Consider the following 17,751-nt stretch of genomic DNA (forward strand, 5'->3'; position numbering starts at 1 on the left):
TAGATTTCCTTGGCAACAATCAATATTCCTAGTTTTCAGTTGAGAAAACTGACACTAAGAACAGGAGATGTGATGAACCCACGAAGATAATATAAGGCAGTCCCAGAATTATAAACCAGGTTTTCTGGTTCTCATTCCAATATTTCTCTGTGCGACCTCCTCGGGAAGGAGGCCTGTGTGTCTTAACTGAAACACGGCCACAGGCCACAGTTTCATCAAGTCCTCTTCCTCATGCTTGGCTCCAGTACATTGTTTACATAGCTGGTTATCCATGGATCAACCAATCTCAGAGTGAAAGGTATGGGGGAAAAACTACATCTGCATTGGACATGTACATGCTTTTTCCCTTCTTATTATTTCCTAAATACAGTGCAACAACTACTTGTGTAGCATTTATACCGTGTTAGTTATGATAAGTCATGCAAAGTATACAGGAGGTGGGCAAGGTTATTTGCAAATATGACAAAATTTCACATGGGGACCTGTAGATTTTGGTATCTCAGCATGTTTCCCGCACCAGCCACCTGCGGGTAAGGAAGTACACTGCACTTGAACTACTTTTCGCTTCGGGCTTCCTTTGTACCTGTATCTCCAGCCAGTTTTTGCCTTGAAATTCTTCTCCATGTAATAGTCCCTTTTGCCAGCTTTTCCTAATCCAACGGTTCTGAAAGCCTTGCCTCTAGACCTCAGCATCAAAATTTCCTGGGAACATGTAAAAAATGTAGATGCTCAGCCTCCATCCTAGATCTACCACATAAAAAATTCTGGGAGTCAGGCCCAGCAATCTGAGTTTAATAAACTCCACAGTTTCTGATGTAATGCTCAAACTTCAGAACTATCTTGAACTAAGCTGAAAAGCAATGCTCCTCTAGTCTTCTAGTTTGTATCATGATTAGCTAGCTCCCCCCCACACAAACCCTGTGACTAAACAAGTCATTTGTCTTGTACCTGCAACAGCAAAAAATGTAATGCAGAAAGGTTCTTCAGGGCCAGTTTGGGGACGACAGACTTCTTGTCTTTTCCATAATGATGTCCCCATTTTCACAGTTAATCAACGTAGAGGCCTCTAACTTCCACCTCAGGAGCCCACCATAAGGGAAAAAGGTTTGTTAGCATATCCTACCTCCCTAACTATGATACACAGTAAAAGGCTCCAGGCTCTGTCCACTGGGGAAGCTAAGATTTTACTCTATCTAGAACAAATGCTAACAATAAAATACAAGCTTCAAATTGTACTCTATTCTACAATTCACAGGCCCATACTCTCACAGGATACAAAAAGGTACTTTTGAAACCAAGACTAAAATCCAGGACTCTTGATTAATTCACTAAAGGCATATGTACTGTAACAAGCCAGGCATTAAATAAATTCCTGTTCCTTAGCTAATGAAGCTATCCTAAGACTGTAAGTTTGGTTACTTTGCAAAGACACAGGCCCCACATTACTAATGTTGCCACAAGGGAAGAACTTTTCACAGGGCACTCCATTAGAAACAGTGATGTGCTCTGAAACAAAGGATAACTTCCTGAATCCAAAGTATCAAGTTTACAGAAAAGGGCGGGGACTAGTCTGACTTGTCTTTGTGGAAATGATCTCCTCATCTACTCTCTTGATTGGTCCAAAGGTTTCCAGTTTATCTCTTGTAAATAATGAAGGGTGGTACTACTCTTATCACTATCTACTTTAGTAACAACATTTGGAGGGAACAAAAAGGCTTGTAAAGCTAGAGTTGAGGTCCTGCACAATCACTGCCTGCTCATCAACACAACACTAATGCTCAGTTCTAAAAACACACAGAAATTTCATCTGAAAACCAAGAAGCTGTCAGAGATCAAAAATACTCTCTCTCTGCCTCTGTCTCTTTCTTGTCCATATGCTCCAAAAAAGTGGAAATAGGCAAAAGATTGATCTGATTACATTCCCAATCCACCTCTTTTATTTTTATTTCTTAGAAACTATCTTCTGTTGGAATGTCCCTTCCCACATGGGTACTCAGAGACAGCTTCCTGGATAAGAGATGGAGGAAGCAGAAGAAATAAGATTCACAAAAGACCTAATTTGGAGCACTATTAATTACACCAGCTGAAAATCTTACAAAAGCAAAGAAGGACCATGTTAACAAAATACTATCAAGGCACTTCCCTGAAAGCAGCCCAGCTACCGATTGCTATTAACAATAATGAGAAAAATCGGAGCCCAAATCAAATCTCAACTATGCAGACAGACCTGCAGAATTTTGCAACTTCATTGCTATAATTCATATTTTTGTTTGGTTTTTGTAAAAAAGCAGTAGATTGCATGAGTTTGACAAAGGAATAAAAACACAAAAGATAGCAAGAGACTCATTCTAGAAAAACAGTTGCTATTCTGTATTCATAACTCTATATCAGCAAGAGCAGCTCAAATCAGGCACAAGGTGGGGTCCTCGACAAATTCATACATGATCAAACCAATTATCCACACTGCACTTTCAAATGCAGTAAATACCCCTGACCCGCACCCATCTGCACTCACAGCCCCCTTGATTGGGATAACCCCACCAAATGCAGCCAAAGAACCATTTTTTTTGTGTGTGAAAAACAGCCAGAGCCTAAGCTGTCATTACACAGCAAAAACCTAACGAGAACAAAAACCCAGCAGCAGACTGATACAGAAAACCCGAACATACCTGAATTCTTCAAATGCAAACATGACCTAGTCAGAGACAATTTCCTTAGATTGTATGGTAGCCTTTTTGGTCCGAAAGACAATCATTTAGTTAGTCAGATGGTGCAAAGTGCAGATAACAAGAGGCGGGGTTTTCACACCCCCCAATATTCTGAAGTAAAAGGCTTTCTGCAGACAGGGGCCTGCAGCCTCCAGCTCCGCCAGCTGCTGACAAGCGGCAGCTAACAGGGGAGGTAGCTAGAAAACCATGTGATCATTCCAGCAAGTCTGATTAATGCAGTGTATGCTTAGGCTCCAGGCTGGATGCTGGATTAGTCTAGAGAAATAAGTCGAACCTAGGGCACGCCTACCCACAATCCTGGGTAAATCACGTAACACATCCCACCCTCTGCTAGAATAGCATAGGTTGGAGCAAATGGGAGAACGCTTAAAGGAATGAGAATGTAACCAGAACTATTGTGATCTACTAATGACCTAATCTTCCTCTAGTCCTTGCTGTTTCAACATTCCAATCCAACATGACCCATGCTGTAAATGAGCACAGTGTATAGAGATAGCTCAGCTAATTTCACAGCCATCCAGAGTACTGAAAAATTCTTCCAAATCCAATAATTTACTATCCACTACCAACCACTATTTAAGCACAGCTGTGTATAAGCTGCATCAGAATCACAAAAGTCACAGCATATGCTCACCACTTTGACATAGCTAAGATGACCTTGTAGGTGTCCGTTGTGATCAAGGACTATTTCATTATTCATTTACTGACTTCAAAATATGCACCAGGCTTTCATCAGTTTTTTGAGCTACCAAAAACAAACAAAAAAAAAATGCTATCCATTTCAGAAAAGAAAAAAAAAAAAAAAAAGGAAATGAGATGCCAGCCAAAAAAAGAGATGTTTCCCAGTTTATAAAGCCCAGGCTGGCAAGATTTGGCAAGTAAACTGAGGCTGTCTACAGCAGCTTGCCATGAAAGAAAATCTTCCACATGGATTACAACACTTTATAAAATAAGGGAGAAAGAGCTCAAATAAAATTATGTGTCATTCGACTTTTCCTACAACTATAATCAGTCATTAATTATGAATCTACTTCAGAAATGTCTCTTTAGGCCAGCCTTCCCTCAATCACACCTACTCCTCAGTTCCTGCCTTCAGCATTGTTTCAGTTTTTACCAGTAACTGGACTTCTTTCTTCCATTCGGCCCTAAAAATCTGCCAGAGCAAAATTTGCAAAACTGATTTCGATGTCTCCCTCTTTTAACTCTTCACTTGTTCCTCAGTGCCCACGAGATTGTAAAAACATCTTAGACTGGCATACAAAGTCTTACTCCTCCAATTCCTACCCCCATTAAAACTCTTCACAAACTCCAATATTCAGCCAGACATTTGGATATCACTCCCCATGCATCACAGGGTCTCCTTCCTGTACCTGTGGACCACACAGGCCAGGTTGTTTGTTGTTGCTTCCTGTGACCCGCTGCTACTCCAGAAGCCTGATCTACTCATGCTAGGACAGTTAGTGACTTTCCTCGGTTGTGGACTTGGTGGCATTACAGCATTCTGCAAGTCTCTTCCATATATCCGGATGCTCCCTGAGGGCAGCAGGGTATTCACATGAAGTGTATTTCTGCAGTCCCCATGCCTGAACAGTACTTGATAAAAAGGGTTTGTTCAAATGTGTTTGCTTAAAGAATCTCCCTCTTATACATGTGTTCATGAAGGTCCTCTGGGATGAAAGCACCCCTCTTCTTGTGACTATCTCTCTCAAAAAGAAGAGAAATGCAGGGGCTGGGAAGGTGGCTCAGTGGTAGAGCGCTTGCCTTGCATGCCTGAGGCCCTAGATTCGATTCCTCAGCACCAAATAAGATAAAAGCCGGAAGTGGCGCTGTGGCTCAAGTGATAGAGCGCTAGCCTTGAGCTGAAGAGCTGAGGGACAGCGCCCAGGCCCAGAGTTCAGGCCCCCATGACCGGACCCCACCCTACCCCCCCAAAAAAAGAAGACAAATGCAGTGATAAAGGTCAATGGGGGAAGATCAGCAAGCGAAGACTTGGCGGGGGGGTAGGGTGTCCTCTGGTACCTCAAACATATAGCCATCAACTAAGCTTATCTGGAATGCATTACAAATATTCTACACAAGCCACTGGGAATGGTGGCTTCTTGGTAGACTCATGCCATCACAAAAAAAAACCAGACTATTCTGAGTTATTTAAGATCCTAGTTTCAAATCCCAGATCTGCTGCTTACTGTGATTACCGGCAAGCTACTAAAACTCAGTTTTAGATGCCCCATAGGTAGAACTTGAGAAACATGAATACTGCCTATACTTCTCAGGGCATAATGAGGTAACAAGGCAAAATTAAATAAACATTCTTTCCAATCCTTATCATTTCACAGGACAGCCTTTCATTAGACAACTTGGTTACTGTATGGCTCTTCTAGGGAAACCAAGTCTCCTCATAAGTCAAATGTCTGTTCAATAGCAGCTCATTTAACTTGGGGGAAGGGACAAGGTATTTCTGTCCTATGATTTTTTTTCAGGTATATATGTATGTGTATAAGTGTGTATATGTATGTATATACATATGTGCATATATGTATACATGTATATATGTATTCATTTGTTCCTTGATATTTTGAGGAGATTGCATGTATCCTTCCATCACAAATACCAAAATCTTCAGATGCTCAAGTTACTTATATAAAATGGCAAAATATGTGTACATATCTATATCTACCCTCCCATATACTTTAAATAATCTCTGGATAACTATCACCTCTAATACTATGCAACAGCAATGAAAGTACTATGCAAATAGTTGTTATATCTTTTAGGAAACAATGACAAGAAAAAAAGCTTTTTACATGCAGCAGAGGCCTGGATTCTGTGTGCATTTCCGCCAGTATGCGCCATTCTTCTCTCAAGAGGATGCCTGATCCTTTCAGGATTATTTATAAGGTCTTGGTAAAAAGTAGAGTTGGTACAAATGATCATTCCCAACACCAAGTACATTCTAGGCATGCATTCTTAAAGATATTCCCTAATTAATAAGGAAATAAGGCCAATGGGTTTAAGGAACATGTCCAACATCGTACAGCTATAAGTATTTACATCTTAACACCAATGTCCAACAAGTTCATGCTGCCTCTAGTACAGGATTATTTACTGGACTTTCAGGAAGTTCTTGGTTCTGAGACAGGACTGGCAAACTATGATCTGTTTGGGATATTTTATCTAGCTGGTTTAGTTATATTACTAAATTTTATGGTCAGGCAAGAGATCTACAAAAGCTGAAAATGGTTTCAAATGCCCTGGAAGTTAGGGGTGGAAATGCAAATTGATTCAGCATTGGGACCTGCAGGGTCAGAAGAGTCTGCTTCAAGACCAATAGATCTTTGGTTATTGATAACGCCAAGGTGTCAAGAATAGAAACCTAAATGGATGTCCAAGATTTCTAAGAGCTTCACTCTTCTGCCATAATAAAGCCTAAAAGTGCACGTCAGTAACAATATATTAACAACAAAAACAAGAGTCATCTACCAGGTCATCTACCAAAGGCTTTAGGCTCAATTATTCTGAGACTTAATTTCCCTTTGTACCACAAAGCAATCAGCAAGGCTGAAGGTACTTGACACGCAAGCACAAGGCCTAGAGTTTTAAACTCTGGTATCACTAGAAAAACAAAAATAACCAAAACCCCCAAAACCCATGAAGGGTTTTTTTTTTTTTGGTAGCTTATTTTTTGAAAATTACATTTATAGCCGGGCGCCGGTGGCTCACGCCTGTAATCCTAGCTACTCAGGAGGCTGAGATCTGAGAATCGCGGTTCAAAGCCAGCCCAGGCAGGAAAGACCGTGAGACTCCTATCTCCAATAAACCACTAGAAAACCGGAAGTGGTGCTGTAGCTCAAGTGGCAGAGCGCTCGCCTTGAGCTGAAGAGCTGAGGGACAGCGCCCAAGCCCAGAGTTCAAGCCTCATGACCGACAAAAAAAAAAAAAAAAAAAAAAAAAAAAAAAATTACATTTATACTACAATGCTAACATTAAAAAAAAAAAAAAAGATAAAAGCAGGAAGGTTCTGGCTGACAAAAGTAGAGGAGCCCTTCGAGAGCCTGCTGTAGAATTTTCTCTCTCTCCACCAGGGACAGGGACCAGGTTCAGCCTTGAAAATCTGGCCTACATGACTCTGGCAATTTCTGTCAGTGCTGATGTCTGAGAGGCTCCCCATACCACAATCATCACCTCTCCCTAGCCCCTGTTTAATCTGAATTCCCTTCCCCTGCCAACAGATTATTCTGTAGCCACTGGACACTGAGCTTCCCAGGCTTTTCCAGAGAAGAAATGTAAAATGCTGAATACAAACACACACGTTCACAGAAAATGTCCCTGACAATTTACAAAAGCGCAAGGAGACAAGTGTGCTTAGTATAACATGAATCTTCTCTTATTTTTTATTTATGTATTTATGTGTTTATTTTGTATTTGTTTATGTATTTATGTATTTTTTCTGGTCCTGGGGCTTGAACTCTGGGCCTGGCACAACAGCTAGGTGCATGATGTGAATCTGCCATCCCCAGAAACATGGGAAGCACAATGAGGAGAATCAATATCCAGGCCAGTTCAGGCATAAAGTGAGGCCCTAACCTGAAAACACTTAATGTACAGAGGAGCTTGGAGGCATGGCTCAAGTAGTAGAACACCTGCTTAGCAAGTATAAGAACCTGAGTTCAAACCCCCAATGCCTCCAAAACTCAACAGTTCCTTTCCATCGTCTGCAGAACAAAGTCTCAGTTCCACAGCTGGGAATTCTACTGCTCTATGCTTCAGTCCATCCACGTCCCACCTGCCAAGCTGAATCCTCCAGTGTTGCAAGCCCCTGATTTATGTATGTACCTCTACTTGGTTGGTCCTGTCCACAATGCTTTCTGTCTTCCTTCCACAGAGGTTATAAAGAGAAGGGCTTCTGAATCTAGGTCTATTGCTATCTACACACTTGAAAAGTTTTGGCAAACTCTTACCAAGCCAAGCCACATTTCCTTCATACTGAGAAGGAGATTAAACATTTTGTGGGGATGCTGCAGAGGTGAAAGGCCTGGCACACAGCAACCACAGTTAATGGCAGTTAATCCCACACATGCTTCAAAACCCCACTGAAGTCTCCTCTTGACCAAAGCCAGCCTATGATTGTTTTCTAACACCACAGAATTGATAGGAAAATCCACAGCCATCTTTAAAAATCCTGCATACTGAATGTATTGAGTTACTTAGTGCAGTACAGATCTCAGGCCTCAAACTGAAAAGGTATTCATGGATATGGGACTAAAGGGGATGGATGGGGAGTCCTGAACAGTTCAGCTTTGTATAACTCATATCACATTGGTCCTTATCCATAGGAATATATATATACAAATAGCAAACTTGGGCTGGGGAGGTGGCTCAGTGGTAGAGTGCTTGCCTTGCATGCATGAGGCCCTGGGTTCGATTCCCCAGTACCACATAAGCAAAAAGAAAAAAGCTGAAAGTGGCGCTGTGGCTCAAGTGGTAGAGCGCTAGCCTTGACCTAAAAAAAAAGAGCTGAGGGACAGGGCCCAGGCCCAGAGTTCAGGCCCCATGACCGGACCAATTAAAAACAAAACAAAACAAAAACAAAAAACAAACAGCAAACTTGCTGTGCAAATACAACTTCAAGAGAAATCCATTATAATTTGGGATCATCTCCAAATTCTATTTTGAAATAGCTACTAATTGTGACCCTTGGTTTTTTTTTTAATTTTATAATTTTATTGTGAAGGTAATGTATAGAGGGTTACAGTTACCCTTGTTTTTTTAATCCTGGCTGAACTCTCAGAGGCACACAACATTTCTATGGGAGATCTCTGGCTTCACATGTTTTTAATTCATTGACTGTCCTTGAACTCCAGTTGAATGGACCTTTCTAAAAGCTTAAAAACAAACCTTGAATAGATCAGAAATGTGTGAATTCTATACTCCAAACTAATTCTCTCCCCAATTTACATAGTTCCAACTTCTACAGCAATATTTAACCTTAAATAAAAATAAAACTGTGTCCTACCTCTACTTTGAGATCTATTTAAACTAAGCTACTAAGAAACATTTGATTATAAAGCAAACGTAATTAGAATATATTTTTAAATCTGTCATTCCTCAAAAGGAGTTTATTGGTAATAGTTTCTACATTTCAGTCTATAATGATTTCTTCCATCAAATTAGCACTCCATAAACATCTTACAGACTTACTGAAACTTATAATTGATTCCACAATACCTATTCTAGGTATTACTGAGATCAGTAAATGAGCTTACGCCTCCAGTTTCAGTGGTCACCATTTTTTCCTTTCTTTTAATTTTTTGAAGTAAGGATTCACTATATAGCCCAGGCTGACCTGAAACTCCCTGTCTGGCCTAATTTAGCCTCAAACTCACTCTTCTCCTGCCTCAGCCTCCCCGGTTCTGGGATCATATGTAAACCCCACCATGCCTGCTTCCATGATTATTCCAATGAAGAAAGTAAGATGATAAATAAATAAGATTATAAAATAGGCTACATACTTAACAGTGATTGGGGGATAGTAAATTTAGAATAGGTGATAGAAAAGGACTGTGTAAGGTAGTATCATTTTAGCTGAGATTTCAATGACAAGGGACCAGTTGTGCAAATATCAGACAAATATCACTAGAGGCAGAAGAAATAGCTAATACCACAGCCCCAAACAAGAGGAAAAAGGTGGAATAAACGAGGTGAAGAGAGCAGAGGAGATGAAGATAGAAAGTAAGTAAGGCTTTACTAGCCAGAGAAGCCACTGGGGATATCAGGTAGGGGACTAGTGTAATCTGATCTTCATTTATAAAAGGAGAACAAAAGTGAGCAACCAGTTTATAAACTAGTGTAGAAATCCAGGGAACTGATGATCCAGTCTGGACTCAAGGACCCAGATAAGGCAATAGCTGAATTGCAGACATGTGTTGGGGAGAATCTTTCCCATATTCAATGGTTTCATGAGGTTTTCAATTTACTAATGGAGCAGAACAAGACTGGAAATATTTCTAAATATTCTTAGAAAAACTAAGAATAGCACTAGCACCAGAAGCCAAAGGAAGTGTAGGGACATGAATAATAAAGATAATATCTCATCTTGCCACAGTGTGTCAAGGCCAGCATACACCAGATGAAAAAATCTGGTGAGTTAATCAATCAGTTGTGTGGACTTAGAGATTTCATAAGGAATTAGATTAAGTCAGCAGTCCTGTTTCCAGTGGAAGTATCAAAAAATGGGGCAGATTATCTTTTCCTTTTGAATGAACAAGTATGGCTGTTCCACTGTTACTCTGACACAATGAAAACTGCCAAGAAAATGGTTTCAGGTACAGAGTAGGGAATCAAGAAGATGAGAGCATATAAAACATATATAACATCATCGACTGCTATAAGGCTAGTAGTGCCCTATGCCTGAATGGGGAGGGAAGAGACATGCTCCTTTCCAACAGTTAGCAACAGATACCATGCTATGGTGGTAGGTGTTAAATGTCTCCTGAAGGCTCATATGCTCAAGGTTTGTCATGACATTAGGAAGTAGTGGTACCTTTAGGAGGTAGAGCTAAGTGGATTTGTCCTTGTCATTGAAAGGGATATTGGGAACTTGGCCCTTTTTTGGTTCCTAGTCTCCTCTCTTCTACTATGTATGTGTTTACTGATGTACTGTGTTGCCTCTGGACCAAAGTAATGGAACCAAGTGACCTTACACTGAAACCTCTAAAACCATCAGTCAAAACAAATCTTTCAGAAGAGTGCCTGTGGCTCATGCCTGTAACTCTAGCTACTCAGAAGGCTGAGATCTGAGGATTGCAGTTCAAAGCCAGCCCGGGCAGGAAAGTCTGTGAGACTCTTATCTCCAATTAACCACCAGAAAACTGGAAGTGGAGCTGTGGCTAAAGTGGTAGAGAACTTGCCTTGAGCTGAAGAGCTTAGGGACAGCACCCAGGCCCACAGTTCAAGCTCCATGGCTGACCAAAAACAAAACAAAACAAAACAACAACAACAAAACAATAAAACAACCCCCACTTTCTTCTTGGTTATCTCACATATTTTTTTGACAGTAATGGAAAACTGACAAGGCAAACTGGATCCAGAAGAGAAATCCTTGTTGCGACTTATACCTGATCTTTTAGTTCCGAAACTTCTGAAATTGGTTTGCAGGAGGATGTAAACTTTTGGAGAAGTAGGTTAGATAAAGCGTAAGATGCTATAATCAGAGCTTAATTGTCAATCCTGGTGGGGGTTCAGAAGACAAGACAGGGATAAGAATGCAGAAAGCAAATGGTATGCAAATAAGGTTTCAGACGGAAATGAAGACTCTAGAAAATTGGACTAGGGGCCATTCTTGTTACAGCACGATAAAGAGCTAGTCTACTTTTTGTCCTTGACTCTCTGTGGGAGGCTATGTGTAAAGATGGGCGAAGTCGCCAGATGCTGGTGGCTCACGCCTGTAATCCTAGCTACTCAGGAGGCTGAGATCTGAGGATCGTGGTTCAAAGCCAGCCCGGGCAGGAGAGACCGTGAGACTCCTATCTCCAATAAAAACCACCAGAAAACCGGAAGTGGCACTGTAGCTCAAGTGGTAGAGCACTTGCCTTGAGCTGAAGAGCTGAAGGACAGCGCCCAGGCCCAGAGTTCAAGCCCCACGGCCAACCAAAAAAAAAAAAAAAAAAAAAAAGACGGGCAAAGTCTCAGGGAACTGATGGCTCATGCCTGTCATCCTAGCTACTCAGGAGGCTGAGAACTGAGAATCGAGGTTCAAAGCCAGCCCAGGCTGGAGGGCAGGAATGTCTGTGAGACTCTTATCTCCAATGAGCCACCAGAAAGCCAGAAGTGGCACTGTGGCTCAAGTGGTACAGCTCTCACTTTGAATTGAAGAGCTCAGGGACAGTGCCCAGGCACAGAGTTCAAGCTTCAGGACCCCAAAAAAAACAAAAACAAAAATGAAGTTGGGAGAAGCCTCTTAAGATTTTTTGCTCAAGACTGGTGCTCTACCACTTCCAGCTTTTAGTGGTTAATTGGAGATAAGAATCTCATGGACTTTCTTACCCAGACTGGCTTTGAACTGTATTCCTCAGATCTCAGCCTCCTGAGTAGCTAGAATTACAGGTGTGAGCCACCAGTACCCAGCCACTTTTTTTTTTTTTAAATCATGTTAGAAACAGAACCCAGTGGGAATGTATCCTGGTTGACTACTATACCACTGAGCTGTACCCCCTCAATTCTCAGTATCTCTATGCTCCTGGCTCTATTATATGGTTGTTGGAAGAGCTTGGAGTTAGAAGAGCTGTTCTATTCCTGCTCCATTCTTTACCAACTGAATACCTTCTGATAGCCACTTTTCCCTCCAGTTCAGTGGATTCTTGCTCCTACACATAGAGATCAGGAAGTTTGAATACAATAATGGGTATCCCAGTCTCTGTAAACTTTAAGTGCAGTACAAGAAAATTATAGTCTTGTTACTAATAGCAAAATAATGTATTCTTTTCCATTTTGCATCCTCTGCATCTTGAGGAGGCAGTAATTTTAAGTCTTCATCTAAGCCACACATAACTAGATGATCCACAAATGCAACTGACTAACAAAGTGATCAAGAGAATTCAGAAGACTGATAATAAACACACATAACTACAGGAAATGTGAGGCTGAAGGGACTTAAAGGTAATTTAGCTGTCCCTGTCCCTGGCTCCTGACAATAGTCTACTTCATATAAGATGTTTATATGCTCAGTATGTACAAATTTTCATCAGTTGAATAACTGTTGAAAACTAATAACAAAGGAGCCAGCAAGAAGGTAAGGCTGGTTCAAGGGTAATACAAGAAATATATATAGATACTGCAAAAAATAAGCGGGCACTGGTGGCTTATGCCTGTAATCCTAGCTACTCAGGAGGCTGAGATCTGAGGATTGTGGTTCAAAGACAGCCCAGGCTCTTACCTCCAATATACTACTCAAAGTTAGAAGTCATACTGTAGCTCAATGTGGCAGAACAATGTGGCTAGCCTTGAGCACAAACAGGTTCAGGGACAGTGCCCAGGTCCTGAGTTCAAACCCCAGGAATAGCAAGAAAAAAAAAAAGCTATAATAATCTTGTAAATTGAATACAAAACTGGTTACTATCTTACCAAAAAATAAAACCATAACACACACACACACACACACACACACACACACACACACACACACACACACACACACACCTAATTTTTTACTTAACAAAAATTAATTAGTTCAATACCAGAAAAATCACTTGTACCTTACCAAGGCTCGTGCTCTACCACTTGAGCCACAGAGCCACTTCCCATTTTCTGGTGGTTAATTGGAGATAAGAGTCTCACGAACTTTCCTGCCCAGGCTGGCTTTGAACTGTATTCCTCAGATCTCAGCCTCCTGAGTATCTAGGATTACAAGTGTGAGACACCAGCGCCTGGCTATCTTATCCATTTTTTACACCCCAACATCTAACTTTGTAGAGTCGATAGCTCACCAAAAGTGAGTCAAATACTTATTACTTTTCTAAGAATGTTTCTGTCTCTTCAGTGGGTTTGCTAAACTAATGCTTGAAAGGCACAAAATAAAATTTTTGCCTTTCTCCAGCTTTTAGAGAACCTTTCTAAAATATTCTTAAAATTGCTAACCATAGTTTATTGTTCATTCCAGCAAATTCCTCACTAAGTTCTTTCCTCTCTGGCTCATTTTTGCTTCTGTCTTATTTGCAGTCTTTATTTGTGAAAATCCTTCAAATAACTGAAGTCAATTATAAAGAACTGTTTAGCCTTCTTAGATCAACTTGAAATCTGGGATTGAATGGTATCTTTCAACAGTTTCAATCCTTGGTGCTTCTCTGAATTCTGTCTCACTTCTGGGTCCCTAAAGATGAACAATGCAACATATGGACAGAGGTCTCCTACACTTCTTGAGGCTCTGATTACTCTGAGCCATTTACCACAACTGATTCTAATTTCCTAGTCTTCACAAACTCAACATCATCCCTTCCTAATATAACGGTCATTAGAAGTCACACACAAAAACCCTCTTCAGAAACACAAATAGATCTAGACTACATTAACCAGAAGAATATAAAGCCAACAAATTAGTCAGAGAACATCTTGAGTATATTTGTACTTTCCATGGAGGCCAAGGAATTGGAATAACTTAATAAACAATTAAACATAACAAGTTAAAAACCTGAGTAGATTTCAAAGGCTTTTTTAAATGTCTTTCAAGAAATCAACTAGAGAAGGGAATTTCAGGGGACTAGCCCAGTGGGAGCCTTTAGAAGTAATTAAAGATCAAATGAAAGAACATGGTAGGAATTTCAGGTATCTATTGGCAATCAGGATGAAGGTATTTTGATTTGTCTGCAGTGAGAGGAAGGCTCACTAACAATGCTGCCTAGGATGGTCTCAGATTTGTGAGGCTCAATGGAGTCTCCCACCTGAGACTCTCTAATAGCTCTCTAGGCATATACCTCTGTACTGGAAAAGACAGTTTCATTTTGAAGGTAGGGAAGTCAAAGAGTCCAAAAAAAAAAAAAAAAAAGATCATCTGAAATCAGACCACACAGTTTTGAGGCATTTATACTGCCCTTGAAGAGAGTACTAGTTCCTTGATTTGAATGCCTCAGGTCTTCCTGGTATGTACTCAGGAGGCTGAGACAGAAGGATCACCAGTTTTAGGCCAGCCTGGGCTACACAATGATACTCTGTCTGTATCCACAAACACTAAAAGGACAACTTTCACTTAAAGCATGCTGTGACTGCATAAGTTTAATGTGGAAAGGCAGATAAAAATGATAAAATCACAAATGGGGGAAGGGTGAGCAAAATGCAGTCATTATATTCAATGTACATTATGTAAAAACTGAACTACGTAACTTGAGGGTAAGGATGGGAGGAAGAAAATGGGGAGAATGATGGAAGGGGTGATATAGATCAAGATGCACTGTGCTTATAGCCTGACTTATGGAAACTGTAACCTCTTTGTACAACTACTCAATAATAAAAAAATTTTAAACTGCCAAAAAAAACCCTGCACAAATACAGGCTTGAGAGAGTTGTGATTTGAGAAGTTCTACAGTAGATAAATGTTTTATTCCCTCAAAATGCAGTTTTTCTTTCTCACATTCCATTTCTGATCATCAGGCCTTCTCTATTTCTGCTTTCCTACTAAAATGTAGAAGGTGGTATTTTTCCTCATCTAAAATAGCACTGCTTCTTGGTTCCCAAAGAGCTTTTCTGCATGTCATCTCCTGCAGTCTAATAGTGTTGTTTATATTCCTTCTTACAAAAGTCCCAATACAAGCCGGGCATCAGTGGTTCAAGCCTGTAATCTTAGCTACTCAGGCGGCTAATATCTGAGGATCATGGTTCAATGCCAGCCGGGGCAGGAAAGTAGTCCATGAGACTCCTATTTCCAATTAACCACCAGAAAACCAGAAGTAATGCTGTCGCTCAAATGGTAGAGCACTAACCTTGAGCTGAAGAGCTGACAGTGCCCAGGACAGCCTGGACAGTGCCCAGGCTGAGAGTTCAAGCCCCATGACCAACCAAAGTCCCAACAATCAACCTGCTACCATGATATTTAAATTAACAAGGATAAAGAGGAGGATAAACTGATTAAGACCTTCTAGTGGATTACTAATGTCACTGGCTATTTGGATTGTGATTCTTTTTCAAAAGATATATTCTCGAGGGGGGACCAAGATGGCGACGGGGCAGTAGGGAAACGCCACAGCTCTCTCCAACCAAAAAGAGAGTTCGAGTTCCAACGCTTAATCTCCCCAAGAGACCGACAACAATAAAAAGACGAACACTCAGAGAAAAACCAGAGGCGGAGAATAACAAAAAAGAAAGAGGAAAAGAATTTCAAAACAGAGAAAAGCGAAGACCCCTCCCCCAACCTTTACTGGCCGCGCGGCAGCGCGCCAAGCCGCCGGCCAGCCGGCCCGGCGGGGGCTGTGGGAGCCCCAGAGAAACAGCAGAGACACAGGGGGCCACTTTCAGAACATCAGCTTCGACAGAGGCAGAGACAGAAAAGAATCACACAGAGCCACCACCGCCCAACCCAGCCCGGATTGCAACAACTGACGACCTACACCACACAGAAACAACCAGCTCCAGGGTGAGTACCCCACAGGGGAAGTGTATCCCTCAAGGGAGACCAGAGCTGGAGGGAATCCCCAGACCCTGACCTAGACTCCCTACCCCAGCACCCGGACCACAGGACCCACTAAAACTGGGAACTGTTTGAGAGCTCCACCAGCCCGTGGAGCACACTCAGCTGGCCAGGCTAGAGCAAGAGCACCCCTGGAAGGGAGCTTAAATGCCCAAGCCAGGAACAGCGCCCCTGGGTCAAGACTACCAACAGTAGAAGAAATTTGAACTGTGTCCCCCAGGCTGTATAACCTAGGGGGTATACACATCAGCACAGGCCTAACAAGCGCGCTCCAGGCTGGGGCCGGAACCAAGCCCGGGGATCCGGCGCCTGAACAACACAACCAACTCCTCCCAATTGAAGTAAAAAGCTGAGCATACGCCTCAACAGAGGGGAGAAAACCAGGAAACAACACTCCCCCGGGAAGCACGCCTGTGACAACAAAAGACCCGGAGGCCCAGGACAAGAGAAGCCCAAACCCCACCAAAACTCCACCCATATACCCTAGACTGGGAATTGGGCAACACAGGCTGCCAGCACCTGATAGTAAGCAGGAGCTCAGACTGTTAAGGCGGCTCAGCAATAGAGTGATAGTCTTGGATGTATGAGGCCCTGCATCTGATTCCTCAGCATCACAAAAGCAAAAAGGGTCTGAAGTGGTGCTGTGGCTCAAACGGTAGGGTGCCAGCCTTGAGCTGAAAAAGCTGAGGGACAGCACCCAAACCTAGAGTTCAAGCCCACAACCAGCCCAAAACAAATAAAAAAAAAAAACACATCAGGAGCCCATAGCAGACTCCAGCATTTGGGAGAGTGCATCCAGAGCATCTGTTCTTCACAAGAGCACCCGTAGGAGCAAACACAAGCAGTCTAGGCTGCTCAACCCTTCCAAAGGCGGGAACTGTCAGCAATCTACAGCAGAGAGCTGAGAATCCTAAGTAAGTCAGAATAGCAGCTGGAAATAGGCTCCCAACAGAACCCAGATCAGGCACAGACTCTCTCTACCAATACAGAATCAGCAACCAAGCAAAGACAGACACACCAAAACAAAATTGAAGAGCAGTCTCCTGAACCCCCATGCGAAAATCACAGAGAAAAATCACAAGGTTTACTACCACCCAGGACAGCAAGCTCACCCCAAAAGCCAGCAGCCACACAGGGGAGAGCCCCAGTGGGAGCAAAGCAGGAATGGAAGACAAAGGCTACTTCCAAGGGTTGCTGGAGGCAATGACTCAAGAAATAAAGCGAGAAATTTATCAGAAATTGAAAGAGCACAAGGATGAACTATCCAAAGAGATACAGGGTATCAAACAAGAGATGCATGCAAAAATAGAAGCTGCACAAACCTCAATAAGAAGTGAGATAAACGCCAAATTAGAGGTAATGCATACCTCATTGAGAGGTGAGATCAGTACTCTGAGAACCAACATTGAATCCATAAAGGGATCCATTTCCTCCATGCAAACCACAATAGAAGCCACTGTCAACAGAGTGAATGAAATGGAAGGTCGAGTGTCAGATACAGAAGACAGAATACACCAACTGGACCAAAAAGTGACAGATATGGAAAAATTACTCAAATTAAACCAAAGGGATATTCAAGAGCAAGCAGATAATGCTAAAAAATTTAACCTTCGCATAATTGGAGTGGACGAAGGTGAGGAATTCCAGAGCAAGGGAATGCAACACCTATTTAACAAGATAATCAATGAAAATTTTCCCCACCTCAAAAACGACCATCTTAACTACATCACAAAAGCTTATCGAACACCCAACAAGCAAGACCCCAGGAGAAACACTTCTAGACACATTATAGTAAAAATGATAGATCTGAATAATAAGGAAACAATCCTGCATGCAGCAAAAATGAAGAAG

The 17,751-nt window shown here is 41.8% G+C and overlaps 1 protein-coding gene across 4 annotated transcripts in view; it reads right to left on the minus strand.

The window, feature by feature from the left end:
• Nucleotides 1-17,751, minus strand: part of Evl (Enah/Vasp-like) — a 126,835-nt gene that overhangs the window by 85,741 nt on the left and 23,343 nt on the right. Inside the window, exon 1 of one of the 4 annotated variants that reach the window (XM_069997593.1) lies at nt 2,670-2,916. The exons of 2 other annotated variants lie outside the window; for them this stretch is intronic. In XM_069997593.1, coding sequence (XP_069853694.1) covers nt 2,670-2,692 — 23 coding nt within the window. In that variant the 5' untranslated portion in view covers nt 2,693-2,916. Of the gene's footprint in view, nt 1-2,669; nt 2,917-17,751 lie in introns of those variants that run through there. One more of the 4 variants, XM_069997590.1, reaches the window with a different exon arrangement.

Source organism: Dipodomys merriami, unplaced genomic scaffold, assembly GCF_024711535.1.
Source record: "Dipodomys merriami isolate MVZ:Mamm:240054 unplaced genomic scaffold, mDipMer1.0.p SCAF_50, whole genome shotgun sequence".
NCBI classification, from domain to species: Eukaryota; Metazoa; Chordata; class Mammalia; order Rodentia; family Heteromyidae; genus Dipodomys; species Dipodomys merriami.